Below are 24383 nucleotides of genomic sequence, written 5' to 3' on the forward strand. Positions count from 1 at the left end.
TAATATCATGCCCAACCCTGTATACAATTTTTATTTCCTCAACCAAGAAAACTTCCTTTCAGTTCTATATTGCTAGTCAAAATGTATCAAGCGTATGTACTTCAGTGAAAATTAAGGATGATACTTCTAACATTTTTGAGTTAAAAAAACAAAAAGGACAGCAGCATTACAGGAAGAGGGGACGCTATAGCTGTAACAGCTTTCTATACTTACAACTCTAGATAAATACGGTTAAAGCAGTGCCTATTTGCCACCCTCCCAGACGGTGGTGCTTTGCTTTTCCTGACTGGAGAGAGGGGAGGTATGCTACTGGCATCTAGTGAGGAGAGGCCAGTTATGGTGCTCAACAACCTACAAAACAGGAAAGCCTTCCATAACAAACAATTACTTCACCCAAAATGTCATTAGTGCTTCTGTTGAGAAACCCTAAGTAAGGTTTCTCTAAACATAGAGCCATCAACATATAAAGCACAGGTTTGCAAAAATAAAAATTAGTAGCAGTTACAAGCAAATTAAAAATCTTATCCATATAATTTTCAGTATCAAGTTGTGGAGAATATTAACATTTGATAAAGTATTTTATTTATTTATTTTTTTGAGAGTGTCTCACTCTGTCACCCAGGCTGGAGTGCAACGGCATGAATCTCACCTCACTGAAACCTCTGCCTGCCTCAGCTTCCCAAGTGGCTCGGATTATAGGCGCGCACCACCAACGCCCAGCTTATTTTTGTATTTTTAGTAGAGACGGGGTTTCGTCACATTGGCCGGGCTAGTCTCAAACTCTTGACCTCAGATGATCCACCCGCCTCGGCCTCCCAAAGTGCTGGGATTACAGGCGTGAGCCACTGTGCCTGGCCTTTGTTACAATATTTTAGTGCTTTACAAACAATGTATTGCAAAAAAAAACAAAAACAAAAATCTCATTAAAACCGACTATCTCTTTACATGTAAAAATCTTCCAAATCCTTCCCCCTCTGCCATCCCCTAAAGTTCTTTTATTGGCAGTCAAAAACAAGCTTTAAGCCATACTCTACACAAACACCAATACACTGAAACACAAGGCAACACTCTGCCAATATGTTTTGGATAGACTAAGTTAAACATTTGAATGGCTTATTCACTTTATTACTAAGTTGACCAATATTTTAAAAAAGCAACAACACAGCTAAGGTTCTTTCTCAGACATTACCTAAACTAAAAAAAAAGTGTGATACATGACTACATTTCAACACAAGCACAGACACAATGACTCATCATTTGCCTATCCAGGAATTTAACTGAAGGCAGTAATCAGAGAAGTGGACAGATATGAAATCATAATCTTGTTTATGGTAGGAAAAGGCTGAAAACCTCCCAAGTATTCATTGATAGGGGATTATTTATCAATGAAGGTATACCTATGCAATCAATATAACAAATGCAGAATTATAAACAGACATAAAAACATATTCCTGATACATTACTGAATAAAAGAACAGGTAAAAAACAGTAACACAGAATCCCATTTTTCAAATACATACATATGTAATTTGTATACACATTTACATGCATACAGAAAAAAAAGCATATATTCCAAAATGTTCCGGGGTCACGGAATTTAAAAATTTTACCTATTTACGAATATGTCCTACTTTTGAAATCATGAAGAAAAACAAGTTAAAAAGTTATTTTTATACTTATCTATCACTGATCACTCATTTCCTTTTTTTTTTTTTGGAGACAGAGTGTTGCTATGTCGCCCAGGCTGGAGTACAGTGGCGCAATCTCAGCTCACAGCAACCTCCACCTCCTGGGTTCAAGCGAATTCTCCTGCCTCAGCCTCCTGAGTGGCTGGGATTACAGGCATGCGCCACCACACCTAGCTAATTTTCGTATTTTAGTAGAGACGGGGTTTCACCATGTTGGCCAGGATGGGCTCGATCTCTTGACTTCGTGATCCGCCTGCCTAGGCCTCCCAAAGTGCTGGGATTACAGGTGTGAGCCATCGCGCCCAGCCGTCTGTCATTCATTTTCTATGCATCCCCTCCCCTGCAATTTGTTCAAAAAACCCACAAGCTGGGTGCAACTTGTTTCTGTCTAGAGGAAAACCTCTGTCTCATTTTTAATTGTTTGACAAGTCAGTTAATTAAGATATAAAAAGAAACGGGACTAGAATCTAATTCTTCCATCTCAAAATTCAATGTTCTTTAATATGCCAACTTTAGTACTTTATACCATTAAAAAATTACACACAATTTCACTGATTTAAAAATTTAATATTTAACACTTAATCCTGCAGATGTTACTGTTTCATCTTAAATATTTTCTCCCATCAAAAACTCAATAATCCCTTCTAAGACCAAACACACCCCCAACTTTTTGGTTTGAGTTACAGGAGCAGGATTGAAACACTGAAGTCTGAGAATTCCCAGAAAACATCATCTTGAAATTCTTCTCAAAATTGCAAAAGGAACCCAAGAAGTCTATGTGACAGTTAATTTTTTTTTTTTTTTTTTTTTGAGACAGAGTCTGACTCTGTTGCCAGGCTAGAGTGTAGTGGCAAGATCATAGCCAAACTCCAAAGCTCAAGTCATCTTCTTGCCTCAGCCTCCCAAGCGGCTGGGACTACAGCTGGGTGGTTAACTTTTAATTCTGTGGTCTTGCCATGTTGCACAGGTCGGTCTCAAACTCCTGGCCTCAAGCCATCCTCCTGCCTCGGCCTCCCAAAGGGCTGGGATTGCAGCAGGCATGAGCCATGGCACCGGGAGTAAATTTTATTCAAGGTAAGGGACGCCAGTGGAAATAAGAGTACCTTTAATAAAGCTTCAAATTTGGAGAATGAATTACAAAACAAATGTATGTTATACAAAATTGTCCCACTAGCACAAAATTTGGCCTCAGAAGAACACTGAAGTATGCCCGCGGTTTGATTTATAGATGAAGAGCAACTTAGAACAAAAAGGTGTAAGTTTTCTAGTAGACATTTTAAAATTGTGTGGAAATTCAAAATAGAGATGTTACATAGATCTATGATCATGGTGAAATTAGTTTCTAAATACAAGGATAAACAAGTTACTCACTGGTAACATAAAAAAAAAAAAGTAGCTATTCTAGTGTCACTGTGTGTGATCATGATTCAATTATTAGACTAAAACCCAGTGAGATTTGTGTCCAGTTTAACAGGACACAACTTAAGGGCAGGCAGGTAGGGTGGGAGAGGAAGCTCCTGTCTGGGGGGATCAGGGGAAACCAATCCAAAACAAAATTTTACTGTTTGCAATTCAACTCCATTATAGCCATAATGTGTAGTGGGAAACACATACGTGTACTACTCAACCGTGTATCTTTTCTCCTTTCAGGGACCAAAATGGTGGAGGGTAGGGGATAATAAATCCAACAGAAAAGAATCTCCATATGTTTCTATTTATTTTAATTTACATATGTAGATGGCAATGGATATAGATTTGAAAAATAAATACGAGTAAGTCAAACATACATTTCAAAGAAAAAAAATTAATACTTACTTCCACTGGCAAATCCACTAGTGGCTGTTGCTTGCATCACCTCTCTTCTGTAATCCCTATCTTTTGGGAAGCTGTTGACTGCCATCTTGTTTGCTTCTTTTTGTCTCTGTTCTCTAAAAATAAAAAAAAAGATAAACACATAAAAATTACATTAAGGGCATGAGTTTCCATAATAAACAGCTCTGGCCAAATGCCTAACAAATGGTATATAGAAAACAAAAGGAGTGAACGTGGTCATAATTTAACTGGTGTGGGAGATGGAACGTAGCAAACAGAACACTAACGTGTCTCACTAATGGCAAAACTATACCAATTATCATACCACTAACGCCATAACCAAAGCTCAGCAATTTTAATTCTACATGTGAATGAAACATTATGGCCTTATTAAACTATTAAAATTTCCATCAAAATTAAAGATGCATAAATGTAGGTAAGTATTTTATTAACTATACTGACTATTCAAAAGGCCTTTGTGGACGGCTGCCTATCTATCCTAGATTTTTGTTTGTTTTTTGGAGATAGCATCTTGCTCTGTTGCTCAGGTTAGAGTGCGATGGCTCACTGCAGCTTTGGCCTCTCAGGCTCAAGCCATCCTCCCACCTCAGCCTCCTTAGTAGCTGGGACTACAAATGCATGCTACCACTCAGAGCTAACTTTTTGTAGAGGCAGGGTCTCACTATGTTGCCAGGGCTGGCCTCAAACTCCTGGGCTCAAGTAATCCTCCCAAAATTCTGGGATTATAGGCATGAGCCACTGCACCTGGCCAGGTTTTTTGTTTTTAAAAGTAAAGACAAACTATGGAAAACATGAAGGGGCAACCAACCACTGCAACTAAAAAGTGTAGATGGGCAGCACTATAAAAAAGCTAAATTAGAATGTTTAATGCTGTAAGATGTTAACCTGTAGAACCAAGCTAGAGAAATAATGTTTAATTAGATTAAAAGCTAATTACCTTTCAAGCCACTCTTTTGGTTTTTCCCATTGTGAAACTTCTGTTCGACAATTGTAGTAGTACTTTTTCCCAGAAGAGCTAATATGCTCAGACCAGTCATCTGCAGAATCATAAGGCTTAAAAATATATTTTTTACAATTAGAAAATGTTAATACTATTTAATCACATGAAATATCAAGAACATCAAAACACACATACAGGAAAACACTTATGAGATAAACGTACTCTGAACTAGAATGCAATTATCTGTGTAAGTATTCATAAGACCTTAGTTTATGAAAGTCTTCAAAGACAAAAGAACTTTATAAAATATCAAAATTAACCAGAATAAAAATTAGATCGTTAGGCACAGAAAGAAAACTGTGAAATTAACATCACCTTGATTTTAGAAAGCATGACAAAATCTCCCACCGCAATTTTAATTGTTGAAATCCAGTAACATGGGGGTGAGGAATGCACTCTCAACTAGATAATGGCATGAAATCATCAGTTCTAAATTCTAAGGCACAATAGTAATTATATATGGTATAAAAGAGAACAATCTTGCCTGTATTAACTGTTACTCAGTGAAAAAAGGAACCAAAATATGTAAACATAAACAGCTAATTAAAAGCTGTAAGTTTGTTTCACCTTCAAAATGGACAAGACGGATCAAGTACACATAACTAGAATCTTGTTCTCATGTAATATACAGGATTAGCAGTATCACTCATTTTCCCATAACTAAAAATGGTCTTTCAAAAATTCTCCTGTACAGTCTCTTCCAGGTACTTTTACAGGCAATGTAACATCATAACGAAATTAGAAAGATCTGAAAAGTCTAGTTTCCACGAAACGAATCTCACAAAGATTAGTTAAGTGTCTGACTGCCCCCAGGAAATCTGGTAGAATCTCAAGTATCCTGGTTGAATTCCTTAATTATTTTTTCAAAGGAGCTTACTGAAATAACTGATTATATTTTGTCAAATAGCTAGAAAAGAGGATTTTGAGTGTTCCCAACACAAATAAATGTTTGAGATGACAGACACGCAAATTACTCATTTGAACATTATAAAAATATACTGTATGTATCAAAACATCACTATGTACCCCATCAATATGTAGAATTGTCAATTTAGAAAAATTAAAAAATATTTGAAAAAATTAAACCACTTAAAAAAATGAAATAATGTACTGTTCTATCACAGTCTATCCTTCCGGGTTCACTGTATCGTGACACAATCTTCAAGCTTGAGGAAATGAAGTCTTATTCACTGCCTTACCCTTGGCCCAGCTTTAATTTTAACAACTAGGGAACAAGCTGAGAGAACTTATGAGTTGTCTATAGGTCACAAAACTAATTAGTGGTTTATCAAAGGACAAAAAACTGGTTTCCAAATGCCTATTATTTCCACTAAATTAACACCAATTCTGGAAATTCCCCTAATAATTCTGAAGGCAGTTAGAAAAAGATCACAGACTCTGCCATGTATTTATATGCTCAGGTTTACATCCCAAAATAATGAGGGTGGCAAAGCAGCCCTGTGCCCTCACACCTCAAAAAGCAGTAGAGAGTTAATTCTCAATCCCACTAGCTTCCAGAAGCCTACAATCAAGCATTAGGAACCCAATCACAAAGGGCCAAATTCAGAAAGTTCTTCTCTACCACCTACTCCTCCCTATACATAAATTATTATGCAACTGATCCCTTCTACAGATGTTATCTGGAAGACTTGGTTTGCTTTGCCAAGTGGTTATGGGGAATTACTGAATTGAAGAGGTAGAATGAGATTTGAGACTAGTGGACAGAGGACATCAGAGGTCAGTATGGTCTAGGCCAGTGCTCTTCCAAGTGATGGTTTGCCAACTTATCCTGGAGGAAATAAGGAGTTTGCATTTGAATATATAAACATACTGTTTCTTTCACAGAAGTTGTGCTTTAAGAAAAAAAAAAAAGTCAGCTGAACTAAACATTCTATTTAAGTGATTAACATTCTGGCACAACCTCCAGGACAGAAAGTTCACAAACCCGAGCACTGGTCTACCACACTACATTGATTTTGCCTATCAAATTCTAGATTAGTTCAAGCTGATGCCTTACACTTAACAAAATTCCAGAGTAGAGCAAACAATCACATACCAATAACTTTATTTTCTCCACCCCACTGCCATCCTCAAGGGATTAAGGAAAAAGAAACCCTTCAAATTATGGGATAATTTTTACAATGCCGATGTGCAATAGCAGGTGTCAAATTTCTTAACTTTACAAAAATAATAACTAATACTGAGAACTTAAACAAAAGGCCTGCAAACATTTAAAGTTTTCTAGATTTGGCCTGGGATGGCTGCCAACATATGCTCTAAAGCAGCTCTCCAAGTGTTATCCAGGAAACCTTGGGGAACCCCAACAGCCTTTCACAAGACCAAAACTATTTTCATAATAATACTAACATGATTATTTTTTTCTTCCTCATTTCACCACAAGCATATACTGAAGTTTACCCAGAGGCTCAACAAAACACTGGATGTATCGTAACAGACTGAATGCAGAAGCAGATATGAAGTTATGAAATTCTAAGTGTCTTTTTCTATTAAGTAAAACATTACCAAGATGTTCAATGTCTTTCTAAAAAATTACTTTTCATAAAGATGTTACATATGTTACCATATAATGGGTTTACAATTGGTATTTTAAATGAAATGAATAGTTAATTTCCCAGTTTTAATTTTTAATATGGTAGATATTGATGAGACTCAAACTTTTTCTTTCCTTTCCGTTCTTCCCTGAGATGAGGTCTTGTTATACTGCCCAGGCTGGTTTCCAACTCCCGGGCTCAAGTGAGCCTCCCTCAGTCTCCTAAGTAGCCAGAACTACAGGTGGCAAGCACCTCGCCTGGCTCAAGACTCAAAAGCTCCAAAGTATGCAGATGATACTTAGCTGATAACAAGAGGAGCTGGAATATGAATGCAAACTCATACAGGATTGAACTTAAGCAGATTCCAGCAAATCAAAATTGGCATAGAATATTTAGAAGGGAAAATCTCAATTACAGTGTCTTTAAATAAAAATAAGCAACATTTTTTTCCCTAATTCAGAGCCCCTTTTGAAAAATCAAATATGCACGACTAATCTAAAATAGTCTACAAGTCATACCGTGATTTTTTATTTTACCTTTTATTATTATTATTATTATTGAGACAGGGTCTTGCTGTCGGCCAGGCTGGAGGTGCAGTGGCGCAACCATAGCTCAATGCAGCAGCCTCAACCTTCTGGGCTGAAGCAATCCTTTCCTTCAGCCTTCCAAGTAGTTGGGACCACAGGAACACACCACCACACTTAGCTATTTATTTTTTTATTTTTATTTTTTTGTAGAGACAGGCGCTTACTGTGTTGCCCAGGCTGGTTTTAAACTCCAAGCCTCAAGTGATCCTCCTGCCTTGGCATTCCAAAGTGCTGGGATTATAGTTGTGAGCCACTGCGCCCAACATTCCCATGATTTTTGTGTGAAGGAGGCATTCATCAAGCTTTTCCTAATCTTTACCATAAGCCAGGCTCTGTGGTAAACACCCCACAATAAATGTTTATCACAGGACTTAGCAGGGAAGTACATTAAATGTTAACGCCTTAATCTGATACTGAAAATAAAAGATAATTTCAACTTGGCTTTTAACAGTTAACTTGATTTTAAAAAAATCACTCACATACCCAAATATCTGTGTAGATAATTCTAAAGCCAACTTTTCAGGTAAGATTAAATTTACAGTTTGTAAAGGCTGTTTGTGTCATTCCCACTAGGTACATTATAATGCAAAAGACCACTACACTTATGTACCTACAGGTGAAACCTAGAGAAACCAGAACGCGGATTCCAGAAACACAAAACATTTTATCTATTCTAGTAATGGTCTTCAACTTTCACTCACATAATTAAGTTCCCTGACACCCTTATGATTTGAATCATTCAAGCTTATCTGATGCCCATTATTTATTCTTTCTGACTTCACTGGGTTAAACCCACTGCCGTAAAATCCTAATAATCAAAATTTGTCTTCCTTGAATGAGGTGTTTTGTTTGCTTTTGTTTTACAAAAAAAAAAAAAAAAAAATGCCCACAACGGCTGCTGCTGTCCTAAGAGTACACAAACAGCAAATCTAAACTGTCAATGACAAGTGGAACTTTAGGTTAGTGTTACTTTGTAAAGTAATAGACTGTTTTCCAGGAAAACAGGCAGATTCATTCTAAAATCCTGAATATACATCTCACTGAAAATGATTTGTTCCCCCTTCTCCCCACTTGGCCTCATCCTCCCTTCCCTACTTGAAGAAAAAAGAAGAAAGGAAAAAGAAAATGACCCATCACAAATAGTTTGACAACAGCACACGTGAAGGCTTAGCGAGCTGTTTTCTCAGTCCCAATCCTACCCTTTGATAGTCCGCTCTGTGATGCTAGAGCTGGGACAGTGCAAATTACTCTCTATTTAGCCAGGTGGCTTCCTTCCTGTCAGAAGCATTAGACGAATGAAACGCAGAAGAAAGGAGCAGCCACAGTTGTTACCAGCTCTGGGCTACCATCCCACCACTAGAACTAGCTTCACCATACCCTTAGAGATATTACTACCAGCTCTGTGGGGCTCCTCCTCTACGCTATTAGGTTCTAAAACCCCAAATTCATCCTGTTGTTCAACAGCCCTGAGTGGTGATTACTATATGTGTTACTTCAGGGTTCCTTTGTTTTTTTTCAGTATCTGCTTAACCAATCCCATATATTAAATTCTGTGTTAAAACAACTAACATGATTTTCTTTTCTTTTTTTGAGCAGTCTTGCTCTGTCACCCAGGCTGGAATGCAATAGGGTGATCTTGGCTCACTGCAACCTCTGCCTCCCAGGTTCAAGTAATTCTCCTGCCTCAGCCTCCCAAGTAGCTGGGATTACAGGTGCTTGCCACCATGCCAGGATAACTTTTCTTTTTTTAGTAGAGATGGGATTTCACCATCTTGGCCTCAAGTGATCCACCTGCCTTGGCCTCCCAAATGCTAGGATTACAGGAACGAGCCACTGTTGCCTGGCCACTAGTGAAGTGCCTGGCCAACAGTATGATTTTCTAAATGAACACTAATATTATCTATTTTTATCCAAATATTATCCTAATGTCTCAATTTTCTATAGAAATGTACCATCCACACTGCTTCAACAAGAAACAAAAGTAAAATCTGAAGGTCTTTCAACATCAATTAAGACATGATGCTCACTCAAATACTCAAAGCAAAATCAGCTGGACTCAACCTACACCTTTGTTGGCCTTCTCATTGTTTGTTCTTTCCTATAATGTATTTTCCACACTGCTGAAATAATTTTTTAAATTGCAAATATGATGTTATTTTACTGATTATATCCTTCAATACCTCTCCACTGCCTTATATATGTATAATTAATATTCCTTGGCATGACATAGAACTTATGATATGCCTCCCATTTACCTCTGTAACTTTAGCTCCTGCCATTTTTCCATACTGTCAAAATTCCAGCAGTTCTCTAACTGTGCTACACTATTTTACACTTCTACATCGTTGCAAGCTCTATTCCTTTGTACGCTATGAAGTCCAGAGCTCTTTTACTGCCTAAGTTTTAGCCTGCTGGGAAGCATTAGTTATACTTTACTATCTTCCTCACCCAAGCTGGGAGTCCTGTGTTGAGCAACCTCCAAAGCAACTTAACAGGCACTGTTTGTTTACTTTTCTGTCTCTACCACAGGTCCCAGAATTCCTTTAAGATGGGCCACATTCTATATACATGCGGCTTAGCATATGCCTGGTGAATTAAAACCTTATTAATTTTTTGCTGAATTAAAAATATCATTTAAACCTATGACTTAAAAATCAAAATAAGTAAGTTATTTCATTAAACTGAACTTCTGAAAATATTTAAAAATCCCTCATTGGGTTTCACACTCTTGTGGACAGGTAAGTGTATATCCCTAGTGTCTGGGAGAGTGTGTAAGACACAGTAGATAATAAATATATCCTATAAGTAGTTTATACACTATGGAAAGAAAGTAAGCTTAACTTAGACCACTTTAAAGAAGTTTCAGCCTAAAGTTCTTTTTATCTCAGGTATCACAACGGAAAAACATTGCTTTGTACAGGAATCCTAAGTAAGTAATACCAAAGATACTATCTTCTGACAACGCTCAGTTCCATTAATAAGCTTGGCTCACTGGTTTAAAATAGGATAATAATAACATCAAATAAACACATTAAGACTGTGACTGAAACATTTTAAAAAAAAAGACAATCAGATTTTACAAGACTTGCCATGAGTTGTTTTTTTTTTGCTATAAATTCCAAAGAAACAATATTAGACATGTTTATAATACTTACTGCATCTGAAGTTTTGCTTGGGTTATTGCTTGGATTAGAAGAATGTGAATTTGAACTATGAAGAGCACTGTGGTTGTGTGAATTTTCTTGTGGAGAGTAACTGGTCCCTTAAAAAAATAAAGAACAAAGTGAATTACAAGTAAATTGTATTTCATGTTTAAACTGTTTTCTATCATACTAGATATTACCGTATATCTCTAAACGAACATCTTACATAAACATTAGGAATATATACACAGTCATACTTTTTATAGTATATAAAGTATCTGTGAACCTACTAAAGATGTGGCTTTAAAATATTATACATAGTTGTTATCCTGATATGCCCTGGAATAGCAGCATGTAACAGAACCTTTTTGAGAGAAACAAAACCTTATCTTTATCATCTGTAGCAACTTCTGGGTTTTCTTAAAGTTTTATTGGACAAAAATAGAAGTACAATGTGCACAGAAAAAATGCACAAGAACTCAAATGATACAGAACTAAAAGTCACTGTTATCAGTATGTTTTTGCAACTGTATTTCAATTTCTTAATAGTTTCCCCATTTGCCTTTTAATAGTCTTGACAATTTTTCAAATAAAACAGCATCAACTTTTTTCAAGAAGTTAAAGAGTCTTAGGGAAGGTGCTCACTTGTAAGATGATAAAGACATCAAGAGTCTTTTCCTAACAGGTCCAACTCTATCTAAAAATTGCTTAAGAGTAACTCAAGTTTTATGAAAACCTGTATATGTCAGTGACCAGAGAAAAAAGTTTCTCTTGCTTTAAGAAAAAGCAGGGTATAAAAATCCAGACATGCAAAAACACTTGATGAATGACACAAAAAGGTTCACCACAGAAGTCTAATGTTAGTATTTCAATTTCATTCCTTAATTTTAGATTTTTCAGCAACAAAGTAACATAATCCAACTGGTATTTTTTTTAATAAGTGATCTGGGAGTGGCATGGAGGCTACACCATTATGAACAAAAACTGGAAGTGCAAAGAGCAATTTAAATGCTCCAGTGGTCCAGGAATTATCAGTTAGAACCAGGGTGGATAAAAGTAGAAATGAGTTAGGATATTACTTCAATCACTAGAAACAACTAAATATTAAGAGGAAAGGTGAAGTGAGACAGATGATGACTATAAGGTTTTAGATATCCAAGTGAAAATGGTAAGCAGATTAATACAGATCTAGGAATTCAGAAGAAAAGGTGTAAGTAGATGTGGATTTGGAAGTCTTTTCTATTAGAGGTCAAAGGTAGGAGAGGGGACTAACTGCTCTGCATGTAAGCAGCAGGCACTAAAAGTTCATGGAAGAAATAAGAGTATGGCAGGAAAGAAGGCAATGGCCAAGATTTACCCTCAGTTAAGGGTCTGCTTATAATGGAAACTACAAGCAGATTCAAAGACCCAAGAAAGCTAGTGATGTCACAAAAGATCAAAGAGAATTACCTAAGTACAATGGTTACTTAAGAACAACGTAAGTGGTATGATAGAGGACATTTCCTAAGAAGCCTAATGGGCTCTTCTACTTACTTTGATTTCATCTTGCTGTACAGTATTCTATTTATATAGATAGAATACCTTAAACCCCCTTTTAAATAACAGGAAGCAAGAAATAAATCCTCAATAAATGCTCTAAGAATGAACACAATCAAGAAGAAATCAGTCAAAAATAAGCTGAACACTTTGGGAGGCCGAGGCGGGTGGATCCCCTGAGGTCCAGGAGCTCGAGACCAGCCTGACCAACATGGTAAAACCCCATCTCTACTAAAAATACAAAAGTTAGCTGGACGTGGTGGTGTGTGCCTGTAGTCCCAGCTACTCGGGAGGCTGAGGCAGGAGCATCACTTGAACCCGGGAGGCGAGGTTGCAGTGAGCTGAGAATCATGCCACTGCACTCCAGCCTGGGCAACAGAGCAAGACTCTGTCTCCAAAAAAAAAAAAAAAAAAAAAGGCTGACTATGCAGGAAAAGTTAACAGAAGCCCAGAGACTACTATCTTTAGAAAGGCTTTCTGGCACAGCTGGCCCCTGACAGATATGTGGGAATCTAGATTTCCAGAGGGATCTCATAACCCTAACTGATAAAGAGGTAAAAGAAGTGCTCACTGAGGCCAGGCACAGTGGCTTGCACTAGTCCCAACTACTGAGGAGGCAGAGGCAGGGGAATCCCTTGAGTCCAGGAGTTCAAGACCAGCCTGGGTGATATAATGAGAACCTGTCTTTAAAGAAAAAAAAAAAAAGAATCGCTCACTGTACCCAAGCTGTTTGGGTATATAATATGGTTTGTACTGAACACCTGCTTTCCTACTGGAGTCTGAAATTTTGGTACATGCAAGGCAAAGAGTACCTATATAACTCACCAAATCCAGTAAAAGCCGTGCACACTAAATCTCTAGTGAGCTTCCCTGGTAGACAACATTCTGTAAGTGTGTCACAATTTGTTGCCGGAGGAATTAAGTGCATCCTGTATGACTCTCTTAGGCAAGAATTCTTGGAAGCTTACACCTGGATTCCTTCAGATTTTGCCCCATGTGCCTTTTCTCTTTGCACCTGTCCACTGTAGTAAGTCACAGTCATGATAATGACTATGTTGACTCCTGAGAGTCTTAGAGAATCACCAAACCTCACAAATGGTTTCAGGATCCCAAAATGCTTAGTAACAAAGGAAAATTAATGCTTCAAGTTTTAAAGAAAACATGAGATCTATGCTGAAATTTCTACTTTTCAGATATAACTCTGAAGATTTTTTATAGCCGGGCGCAGTGGCTCACGCCTGTAATCCCAGCACTTTGGGAGGCCGAGACAGGCAAATCACAAGGTCAGGAGATCGAGACCGTCCTGGCCAACACAGTGAAACCCCGTCTCTACTAAAAAATACAAAAAAATTAGCCAGGCCTGGTGGTGGGCGCCTGTAGTCCCAGCTACTCGGGAGGCTCAGGCAGGAGAATGGCGTGAACCTGGGAGGCGGAGCTTGTAGTGAGCCGAGATCACGCCACTGCACTCCAGCCTGGGCAAGAGAGCAAGACTCCGTCTCAAAAAAAAAAGAAACAAAAAAGATCAGATTTACAACTGAATATAAGAAGTAGAACTAGTAATATGGACTACTAGAATATATATGCACTACTTGCAGAGTTGGGATTTCCATGAAAATTTCCATAAGTTTGTCGACAGTAATGGAAAAAAAGCTAATCTTACTGACTGAAATAAATCCCAGAGTAATCCATTAAAAAGCCTGGGTTAGATACCCCACTCTGACATTTATTTGCACACATTCTTGAACAGTATGTTCTATGCTTACATCTATGAAATGAAAGTGCCACATTAAAAGTTTACTGAAAGACATGACAGGTATTCTACAAATATAAGGTATATTACAAATGAGGGCTACTGACCTCTCATGAGGTTAAGATCCAGGAATTCACTCCGCTTTAGTGACTATTCCTGAAGTCAATGAAAACTCAAATACTGACAAGCATTCCAATTAATTATACCTCTAAAGAAATGGTATGCCTTCCACCAGCCTGATGGAACTTACCAACTAACTTTTAGGTCTAGTATATGTGTTTTCAGAAGGCACAGCATAATAAAGTCATAAGCATCAAGGCACACCAGCCTAAGACTTCTCTAAAAGAGAAAATGGAATCAGTTGTTGATGGGAAATTATTTTCAAAGACAGGAGCTCTTTGGATAGGGACCAGATGCCACATTCTATGGAGATTTACTCAGACTGCTTACCAAAAACAAAACTTGAAATGGGTGGGGAGTAAGATAAAGATATTTTTGTAAAAGACTAAGAATAAACTAACATTCTTAAACAGATTTCAAATTCACATTAAGAGGTTTTATACAAAGCATGGCAGGCAATACATCTTTAGATTCCGACTAGAAGGATACCCTTTGGACCTGAAGGTAGTGCAGATTTGCCCCTGAATAAAATGACAATAAGGTAAACAAAGTTAAATGTCTCAGAATAAAAGCTTCAGCTTGTATTACCTTAGATACTTTTTTTTGGTATTTCATTTGAGCCTTTTACTTTCTCTGTGTAATTCTTTCCAAACTGAAGTAATACACAAGTAGAAGAACAAACTGATTGTGCACATCCTCCCCAAGGCTGGGGTAATGGTGGTTATGATTTTCTAGAGCCATACCGAGAAGAAGTGCTACAACACAAAATTCCTTTTAAATCTCCTATCTTAAAATATCACATGAATTTTTATATGCGACCCCACAAGTTTTAGATTTCTCTTATTATAATACAGAATCTAAGGCTAAGAGAAAGAATATAGTAAGACTTCTGAACATATCCAGTAAGAGCAGAACCCATGCATAAAACTTGAACTCAGAATTTCAATCCCAAATCCAGTGAGTATTCAAGCATACAAAGGAAGATAATATATACATGCTGGTGAGAGACAGAGTGCATAAAGGGTACTTTTTACTGTATAAACAGCATTGTCTCCATTGCTTCACTGGGTCACACACTGGGTCACACACTGACCCAAAAAAGAAACGGAGGCAATGCCGTTTATACAGTCAAGTACCTTTATGCACTGTGTATATTACCAAGGAAAAGCTCACTATTTAACGACAAAAAAAAAAATTCACCTACCCAAGAAATACTGTATCAGTGAGTAAGTGGGATAAAAATGTTTTTAAATGTTGTACATTTAAACCAACCTCAAGAAATTAAAGTTAGGACTGATAAAGTTAAGTCTTAAAGGAGTCTAAAAAAAGGATGCTACTGGGAATGACTTGGTTTAGGGAGAAGGGCAAGACAGATATAGGGGTTCTATACTTCAGCTTGCAACCTGAAGAACTTAAATGGTGAGCAAAATTCTCCCTTCCAGTGCTTAGCTAGGGCAAATTATAAAATGGAGATGTAACAACATGACTGGATGCTAGTTTCAGACCACAGTCCAAGGGTCGGTACAAGAGAATGACATTTTCCCTGACAAAATCTTCAGTATTTTTGACAGAATAATCCCTATTTGGCATCTTCTGAAACTTCAGAAGCTAAAATTTAAGGGTGAGAAGGACCCTATAGTTTCAAAGAGTGAGGGCCTAGGAGAATAATCAGAAAATGGTCCAAAAAAATTCATCGAAACATACCCAACTCAGCGAGAAATGGACATTAAGCAATTACAATGCCCTTCCATTTACAAAAGAGAACCAGGATATTAGGAGTAGGGAAAGCAGAGGGAGGATATACAACTCTATACGATTAAATGACAGTGGGAAAGGCAACCAGCTTTCAAAAAGGTGGAACAACAGTTTTCAGTCTACTCAGGAACAAAATATTATGGCATTTATGTCCTTATTCAGACCTTGACAACCGCCAGAATTTATTGCCAGATCCACAGACTTAGAAGTCTTAGTGTCTTTATTCTCTTTAAGACACTAAGGAAGGAATAGGTATATCTGCATACTAAATGAAATAATTCAAAGACATCTACTATCCCATATTGCTTTCAGACAAAAGCAAAAATAGGACTGAATAAAGCTCAGTAGTGAATGTGAATCTTTAGTATATTAAAAATTGTAGATTTCAAGGTTGTCTTTCTCAGAGATTCTAATTCATGGTAATTTTTAAATTTGTTTTGTTTTGAGACAGGATCTCTCAGTTACCCAAGCTGGAGTGCAGTGGCACGATCTTGGCTCACTGCAACCTCTGCCTCCCGGGCTCAAGAGATCCTTGTGCCTCAGCCTCCCAAGTAGCTGGCACCACAGGTGTACACTACCATGTCCCACTAATTTTTGTATTTTTAGTAGAGACGTTCACTTTGTTGGCCAGGCTGTTTTCGAACTCCTGTCCTCAAGTGATCCATCCACCTGCCTTGGTCTCCCAAAGTGCTGGGACTGCAGGCGTGAGCCACCATGCCTGGCTTAATACCTGAATTTTTAATAGGCATTCCCAGGATGGTTCTAGTGTAGTTAGCACCCAGGCCACACATAGTGAAAGGGGGCCAGGGATGCCTACTGTGCATTATACATGTCTCCCAAAGAACCGTCTAACGTCTAAAAACAAGCTGCTTATAATTAACTGAGTCTAGAACCAAAATCTGCTTAGCACAGCATGCTAAATTTTCCAAGAATATAGCTGATATGCAAATTGTACTGTATAAAGCTTAATTCTTTTTTACACATGAACCAATACAACTTTAGTTTATAATAAGGTCATTTTTTGGAACTTTTATCAAAATGTCCACTACTTGGAAAAATCTCACCACTGACAATAATGCTATATATATAATACATCTGCCTTATATCTGTCACAAACAAATGACATTAAGTAGATTCCTTTGTTAACAGTTAGGTCCAAACACTGAAGTGGCAGAGATAAACGCAAGACGAAACACTCAACAAATTTCATTGTTTAAAAAACAGTACTGCCATATCTTATCTTAAATATACATATATGGCTACATATTTTTAGCACAGTGCTACAAAGAGTTTGTGAAAACTACACATAACATTATTTCTATGTGCAGGTAGTATATGTTATGTATATATTACTATGGCGATTTTATACCATACAGTCATGTGCTGCTTAAAGACAAGGATACGTTCTGAGCAATATGTTGTCAAGCAATTTTGTCCTGCAAACATCCTAAGAGTGTACTGATGCAAACCTATATGGTATAGTCTACTATACACCTTGGCTATGTGGTATAACCTATTGCTCCTAGGCTATAAACCTATACAGCCTGTAACTGTACTGAAGACTGTAGGCAACTATAATACAGTGTTAGTATTTGTGTATCTAAGCATATCTAAACACAGAAAAGGTACAGTAAAAATACATTATGAGATCACCTTCACATACACAGTCCTTCATTTATGGAAACATTATGCGACAGGAGCATTTAAAAATGGGCGGCGGCATGTGCAAAAGAATGAAACTGAGTTGTGTCTGAAAAGACGCTATCAAAAAGTGAAAAGACAACACGTAGAATGTTGCTAATCATGCATCTGGTAAGACTTTTATCTAATTCTACCAGTAAAAACTCTACAGCTCAATAAAAATAATCTGATTAAAAATGAGTAAAAAATCTGAACAAACATTTCCTCAAAGATGACATACAAATTGCCAAAGCGCATATCAAAGATGAACAATGGCATTAGCCATTGGGGAAATGCAAACCAAACCTGCAGGGAAATAACACTTCACACCCACTAGAATAGCTATAGTCAAAAAGACAGGCAAAAACAAGTGTTGGTGAGGATGCAGAGAAACTGGAACCCTCTCATCCACACTGCTAATGTGAAAGTAAAATACTGCATCTGCTTTGGCAAACAGTCTGGTAGTTTCTGAAAATGTTAAGCATAGTTATCTGTAGCCATAAAAAAGAACAAAATCACATCATATATACAAATACAACATTGGGTACTCGAGGACATAAAGATGGCAACAACAGAAACCGGGGACTACTAGAAAGGGAGGAAAGGAGGAGATACGGGTTGAAAAACTAACTGTTGGGTACTATGCTCAGTACCTGGGTGATGGGATCATTCGTACCCCAAACCTCAGCATCACTCAATATTCCCAAGTAACAAATCTGCAAATGTTCCCAACTAAATCTTACACAAACAAAAACTTAAACACAGGATATCCTCTATTAGTTGAAGATATACACAAAATACTAGTAATAAACAAGTGCTACAATCCTGGGTTAAATAGAACATCAATATTTACCAAATAATAAGCTCTAGGTACCATTAACAGTTAGGTCCAAACATTGAAGTGGCAGAGATAAACACAAGATGACACACTCAACAAATTTCACTGTTTAAAAAACAGTACTGCCATATCTTATCTTAAATATATATATATGGCTACATATTTTTAGCACAGTGCTACAAAGAGTTTGTGAAAATTACACATAACATTATTTCTATGTGCAGGTAGTATATGTTATTATGTATACTAACATTCATTCAAACATCTACTTGTGTACGTAAAATGTACTGGCACTATACTGGCAAACAAGAATAAAGCAGTGAAAAAGAGACCAAAAAAACCACCAACCAACCAATCAGTTACATGAGCCAGCAATTCCACGCCTAGGTACATATTCAGAAGAAATGAAAACATATGCCCAAACACTTGTACATGAATGTTCATAATGCATTATTCTTGGCTGGACACAATGGCTCACACCTGTAATCCTAGCACTTTGGGAAGCTGAGGCAAGCGGATTGCCTGAGCTCAGGAGTTTGAGACCAGCTTGGGCACCATGGTGAAACCCCGTCTCTACTAAAAATACAAAAAATTAGCCGAGTGTGGTGCTGTGTGCCTGTAGTCTCAGCTACTGAGGAGGCTGATGCAGGAGAATCGCTTGAACCCAGGAGGCAGAGGCTGCAGTGAGCTGAGACTGCACCACTGCAGTCCAGCCTGGGCAACAGAGTGAGACACTGTCTCAAAAACAGCAACAGGCCGTGCGCAGTGGCTCACTGCTGTAAGCTCAGCACTTTGGGCAGCCAAGGCAGGCGGACTGCCTGAGGTCAGGAGTTTGAGAACAGCCTGGCCAACATGGGGAAACCCTGCCTCTACTAAAAATACAAAAATAAGCCAAGTGTGGTGACGCATGCCTGTAATCCCAGGTAATCCCAGCTACTTGGGAGGCAGAGGCAGGAGAATCACTGGAATCTGGGAGGCGGAGGTTGCAGTGAGCCGAGATCTCATCACTGTACTCCAGTCTAAGGGACAGAGTGAGACTGTCTAAAAAAAAAAAAAACAAAAAACAAAAAAAACAAAAAACACATAATGCATTATTCTTAACAGTCAAAAAATAAAAACCAAATGTTTACCAATTGACAAGAAAATGTGGCATAATCATATAACAGAATCATTTAGCAACAAAAAGAAATGAGTACTAATACATGCTACAACACAAATGAATCTCAAAAATATGCTAAGTGAAATACCCCAGTCACAAAAGATCATATATGGTATGAGCCCATTTATTCAAAACATTAAGAATAGACAAACCTGTCGAGACAGAAAATACAGTAATAGTTTCTTAGAGCTGAGGGTGAGGGGGGTGTTGGGGGATGACAGTTAAAGGGTTTGTAAGTGATGTAAATATTCTAAAGTTGATTTAGAACATTGGTGACTAATTGTGAATATGTTAAAAATCAGTGAACTATACACTTCAAATGGCTGAATGGTATGGTATGTGAATTACACATAAATAAAACACGCTCCCACCAAAAAAAGCAATCTACTATATTTTACATGTGACTTTAATTTGTCTAGCTTAGACACAGTCCTTAATTCTTCAGTTCTCAACACCTAATCCCATGGGATGCTTTGAATAGAAAGTGGTGCACGACTGTGAATCTGGAATAAGCTGTATTGACATTCTCTTATGGCTTAAATGTACCTTATAGGCTCTGAGAATTACTGGAGTAAAATTTTAACCTAGGAAGTGAAAGCCTAAGTACTGATCTATAAAACAACATGGGTGAGCCTTGAAAACACTAAGTGAAAGCAGCCAGTCACAAAAGACCATATACTGTGTAATCAATTTATATGACATATCCAGAAAACAAAAATCTAGAGAGACAGAAAGCAGATCAATAATTGGGGAGTTGGGCATTGAGAAGAAAAAATGAAAGTGACTGCTAATGAATATACAGTAATTTGGGGGGGGAGATGATAATTGGTATGTAAATTTCATCTCAATTTTTAAAAATAACCAGGAATTCCAGACCAGCCTAGGGCAATATGGGGAGAGATTCTGTCTCTACAATAATACTAACAAATATCTTAAAAATAGGAAAAACATAGCCATGTAAAATATTTTTTAAAAGAGATGGCTGGTCTAACCAAGAGCCACTCCTTTAGTGAGACTAGCAATCAGGCAATCTGGGCTTCAGTTCAGATTTTGCCTCTACCTAGGTGGGGGGGCCCACCTGTGGTCACTTGTCAAATAAGATATTGCCTGACACTGTACATGGCTGAAATAATCACAAAAAGTCTGAAATGAGATACTTATGAATGCTTCTAACTTCTTTTGACCCCTGCCATCTGACTTTTCACTAAGGAATTAGCTAAGATTTCAAGAGTAAGCTTTTTGTTTTGTTGTTGCTGAGACTGAGTTTCGCTCTCGTCGCCAAGGCTGGAGTGCAATGGTGCAACCTTGGCTCACCGCAACCTCTGCCTCCTGGGTTCAAGCAATTCTCCTGCCTCAGCCTCCCAAGTAGCTGGGATTACAGGCGCCCACCACCACGCCTGGCTAATTTTCCTATTTTTAGTAGAGACGGGGTTTCACCACATTGCCCAGGCTGGTCTGGAACTTCTGACCTCAAGTGATCTGCCTGCCTCCGCCTCCCAAAGTGTTGGATTACAGGTGTGAGCCACCACACCCAGCCAAGAGTAAGATTTTTAGATCCTTTATACATTCTGTTATCTCCTCTCCTCTATCTCCCACTCTATTTCTTGGTCATGTTTGATTTCTCAGCTTATATGTCACATCCTCAGAAAAGCCTTTCTTGACCACCAAATTTAAAGCAAGCCCCCATCATAGCACACATCTCTCCTTAATGGCTTTTTTTTTTTTTTTTTTTTTTGGAGACAGAGTCTCTCACTCTGTTGCCCAGGCTGGAGTGCAGTGGTGCGATCTCGGCTCACTGCAAAATCTGCCACCCAGGTTCGAGTGATTCTCCTGCCTCAGCCTCTCGAGTAGCTGGGATTACATGCACCTGCCACCGTGCCCGGCTAATTTTTGTACTTTCAGTAGAGATAGGGTTTCATCATCTTGGCCAGGCTGGTCTTGAACTCCTGACCTTGTGATCCACCCGCCTCGGCCTCCCAAAGTGCTGGGATTACAGGCCTGAGCCACTGCGCCTGGACAATAGCTACTTTTATGCAGTGTAATTACATCCTATATTGCTCCCTGTTTTCTTATTTTTAAATTAAGTAGTTATTCTAAGGGAGGACAGCATTCCTCTGAGAGAAAAAATATAGGTTAGTGTAAAACCTTAAGTTTTATAAAAATTTATCAAATTATAATAAGATTCTTAATATAGCTAAAAAACTGAGTATTACCCCTTTTCCAAGCTGACTGATTAGAGTTACAAGAACACAAGGCAAAAAGAAACAGAGGCAGGTACCTGCATACACATAGGTGTCTCCAAGTAATTTTACCTCCTGACCCTAATTAACCAAGAAGTGGATTTCAACTTTGGAAGCCACATGGAACTCACTTCTCAATCTGAGAAGGAGTGAAAATGAACACAAAGCAATCTTCAAGTACATGCTGCGTTTTCATCTGTCTGAGTTACACTAAGATAGTAAGGCAAGCTACCAAAATCATCTCACACAGAAGATTTCAACTTGGTACGGTAGAAAACAACCTTCAGTCAAGGGACACATTACGAACAACAGCATAAAAGTAGGAAAGTACATGGTGATAAAGATCCAGAGGGCAAAGTACAACAGTCTGACAGGAACACGGTTACTGTACCTGCGATGTAACGGATGTGTAAAGCTGTTATGCTAGACTACTAAGGGGCCTTGGATACTAAACTAAAGAAAGAACAGATCTCATCTTCTGAATAACAAATTCTCAAAATTATTTACTTTTCACTTTTAAGCATTTTTCGATGCTTCTGAATAGTACTCGTGGCATCACAAAAAAGCACATTAGAAGTATGTATTTAAGGGCCAGGCATGGTGGCTCATGCCTGTAATTCCAGCACTCTGGGAGGCCAAGGTGGGTGGATCACCTGAGGTCAGGAGTTCAAGACCAGCCTGGCCAACATGGCAAAACCCCAGGTGTGGTGGCGAGCGCCTGTAGTCCCAGCTACTCGAGGAGGCCAAGGCAGGAGAATCATCTGAACCCGGGAGGCCGAGGTTGCAGCGAGCCGAGACTGAACTCCAGCCTGGGTGACAGAGCGAGACTCCATCTCAAAAAAAAAAAAAAAAAAAAAAAAAAAAGTGTATCTTTAAGGATAACACAACTAAAGAAGAAGAGTCTTTCTAGAAAAACAGTTATCTAATTTTTTCCCCAACTATTTAAAGCCACAGAGTTCTTTCCTTACATGGCTGGCTGTTCATCCTTCAGATGTTAATTCATATGTCAGCCTTTCCCTGACCAATGTAACTACTCTGCCTACCTCACTGCCACTACTGTTTGAATCACTATTTCCTTATCACACAATTATCCTTTTATATATTTTATATTGTCTGTCTCTTCCACTAGAAGAGAAACTCTGAGGACAGGGATCTTCCTGACATGCCACTGGAATAATTTCATAATCACAACAGTGCCCAGATCTGACAGTAGACTCCAAAATAAAATAAATGCATGAATGAAAGTCCAATACTTAAAAGTGGAGCTGCTCCTATTGCAACAAGGATAGTGAGTGATTAAGGATCAACTCTTGGTTCAGTCTGCTCTTAGAACCTTTGGGCTCCATACAGCATCATTTAATAATAAGGGATACAGAGAATCTCTGCAGATGAGCTGCCAAAGGCTGGAGACAACAAATCTTAGTGTCATATTCAAGAATATAATCATCATCTATTAAATACAACTATTATAAGCACAGCAAAGTTTTAAGACAACACACTATACCTGTAATACCCACTAAAAATACTTAGAATAAAAGTTGGTAACTAGTAACTTTAAAATTACTCTAGCCTCCACTCTATTATCTGTACAAAATAAAATAAACTGGAATAGTGCTTTTCCCAAAAACATGTGGTATTCAAGAGAGAAAAAAGGTAGCATATTACAGCAGAGTTACCTCAAGGAAAACTGTAAGTAAATTCTCCCTTACAGATAAGACAATTTCAATACTGCTCATGTGTCTCAGTTGAGACATGTGCACACAAAGCAGCATTTATTCTAAAACTCCATCTGTTTCGGGTGCTTAGTCATCCTGCTTTTATGCTGAGACAACCAGAGTGCATTTTTGGATAGAGCCATTGATAACCCAATATTGGACACTTTTGGTGCTGTTGAACTATGAAATGGTTGTTTATTCAAGGGAAAGTACATATTGCCACACTGCCTAAACCAATTTTATATACAAAAAGAAACAGATGGAAATGTTACTTACTGTAAGGTACTGTACTAAAGATAAAAACAGAATCTCAATGATTACTGGAGGGGAAGCCCCAACAAACCATATGTATGACAACATGCTCTAGACATATCTCTTCACTCTCCCTTCAGTCCCAATCTTTTCATTCCCCACCAACCTCCTTGCCCAACCACAGCTCTAGCCAAACTGAGATTATAGAAGTTCATTGAGGAACTGTTTCAAACATTCGGAGATTAATTCTCAGTGTATATATGCTCCAGAAACAGATTCAATCATAAAAGTAATCAACTGCAAAATGCTGACAAATAATAGAATAAGAGAATTCACAACTATATACACCCCTTAGCACAGGAATACAAAATGGTTGAATAACCAGACTGGCAAAAATATAATTCTTAAATGTTAATGTCTTTAAAATTTATACTATCAAAAGAGAGCAGTTGATAACATTCAAACAGATTTTCAACAAAGCATTAACAACTAATTGTAGGAATAGATGAATGTTTCCTTAATATGAAAAAGTTTT

General features: G+C 37.9%; 1 protein-coding gene across 10 annotated transcripts in view; it reads right to left on the bottom strand.

Moving 5' to 3' along the window:
• WAC (WW domain containing adaptor with coiled-coil) overlaps nucleotides 1-24383 on the bottom strand; it is an 87697-nt gene that overhangs the window by 27124 nt on the left and 36190 nt on the right. For all 10 annotated transcript variants that reach the window (XM_003269400.4, XM_030799022.1, XM_003269402.4 and 7 more), the window contains exons 4-6: nucleotides 10816-10922; nucleotides 4459-4574; nucleotides 3504-3616 (exon numbers count right to left, since the gene is read on the bottom strand). In XM_003269400.4, the coding sequence (XP_003269448.1) occupies nucleotides 3504-3616; nucleotides 4459-4574; nucleotides 10816-10922 (336 nt within the window). The remainder of the gene's footprint in view (nucleotides 1-3503; nucleotides 3617-4458; nucleotides 4575-10815; nucleotides 10923-24383) is intronic.

The sequence above is a fragment of the Nomascus leucogenys genome, chromosome 18, assembly GCF_006542625.1.
Source record: "Nomascus leucogenys isolate Asia chromosome 18, Asia_NLE_v1, whole genome shotgun sequence".
Lineage (NCBI taxonomy): Eukaryota > Metazoa > Chordata > Mammalia > Primates > Hylobatidae > Nomascus > Nomascus leucogenys.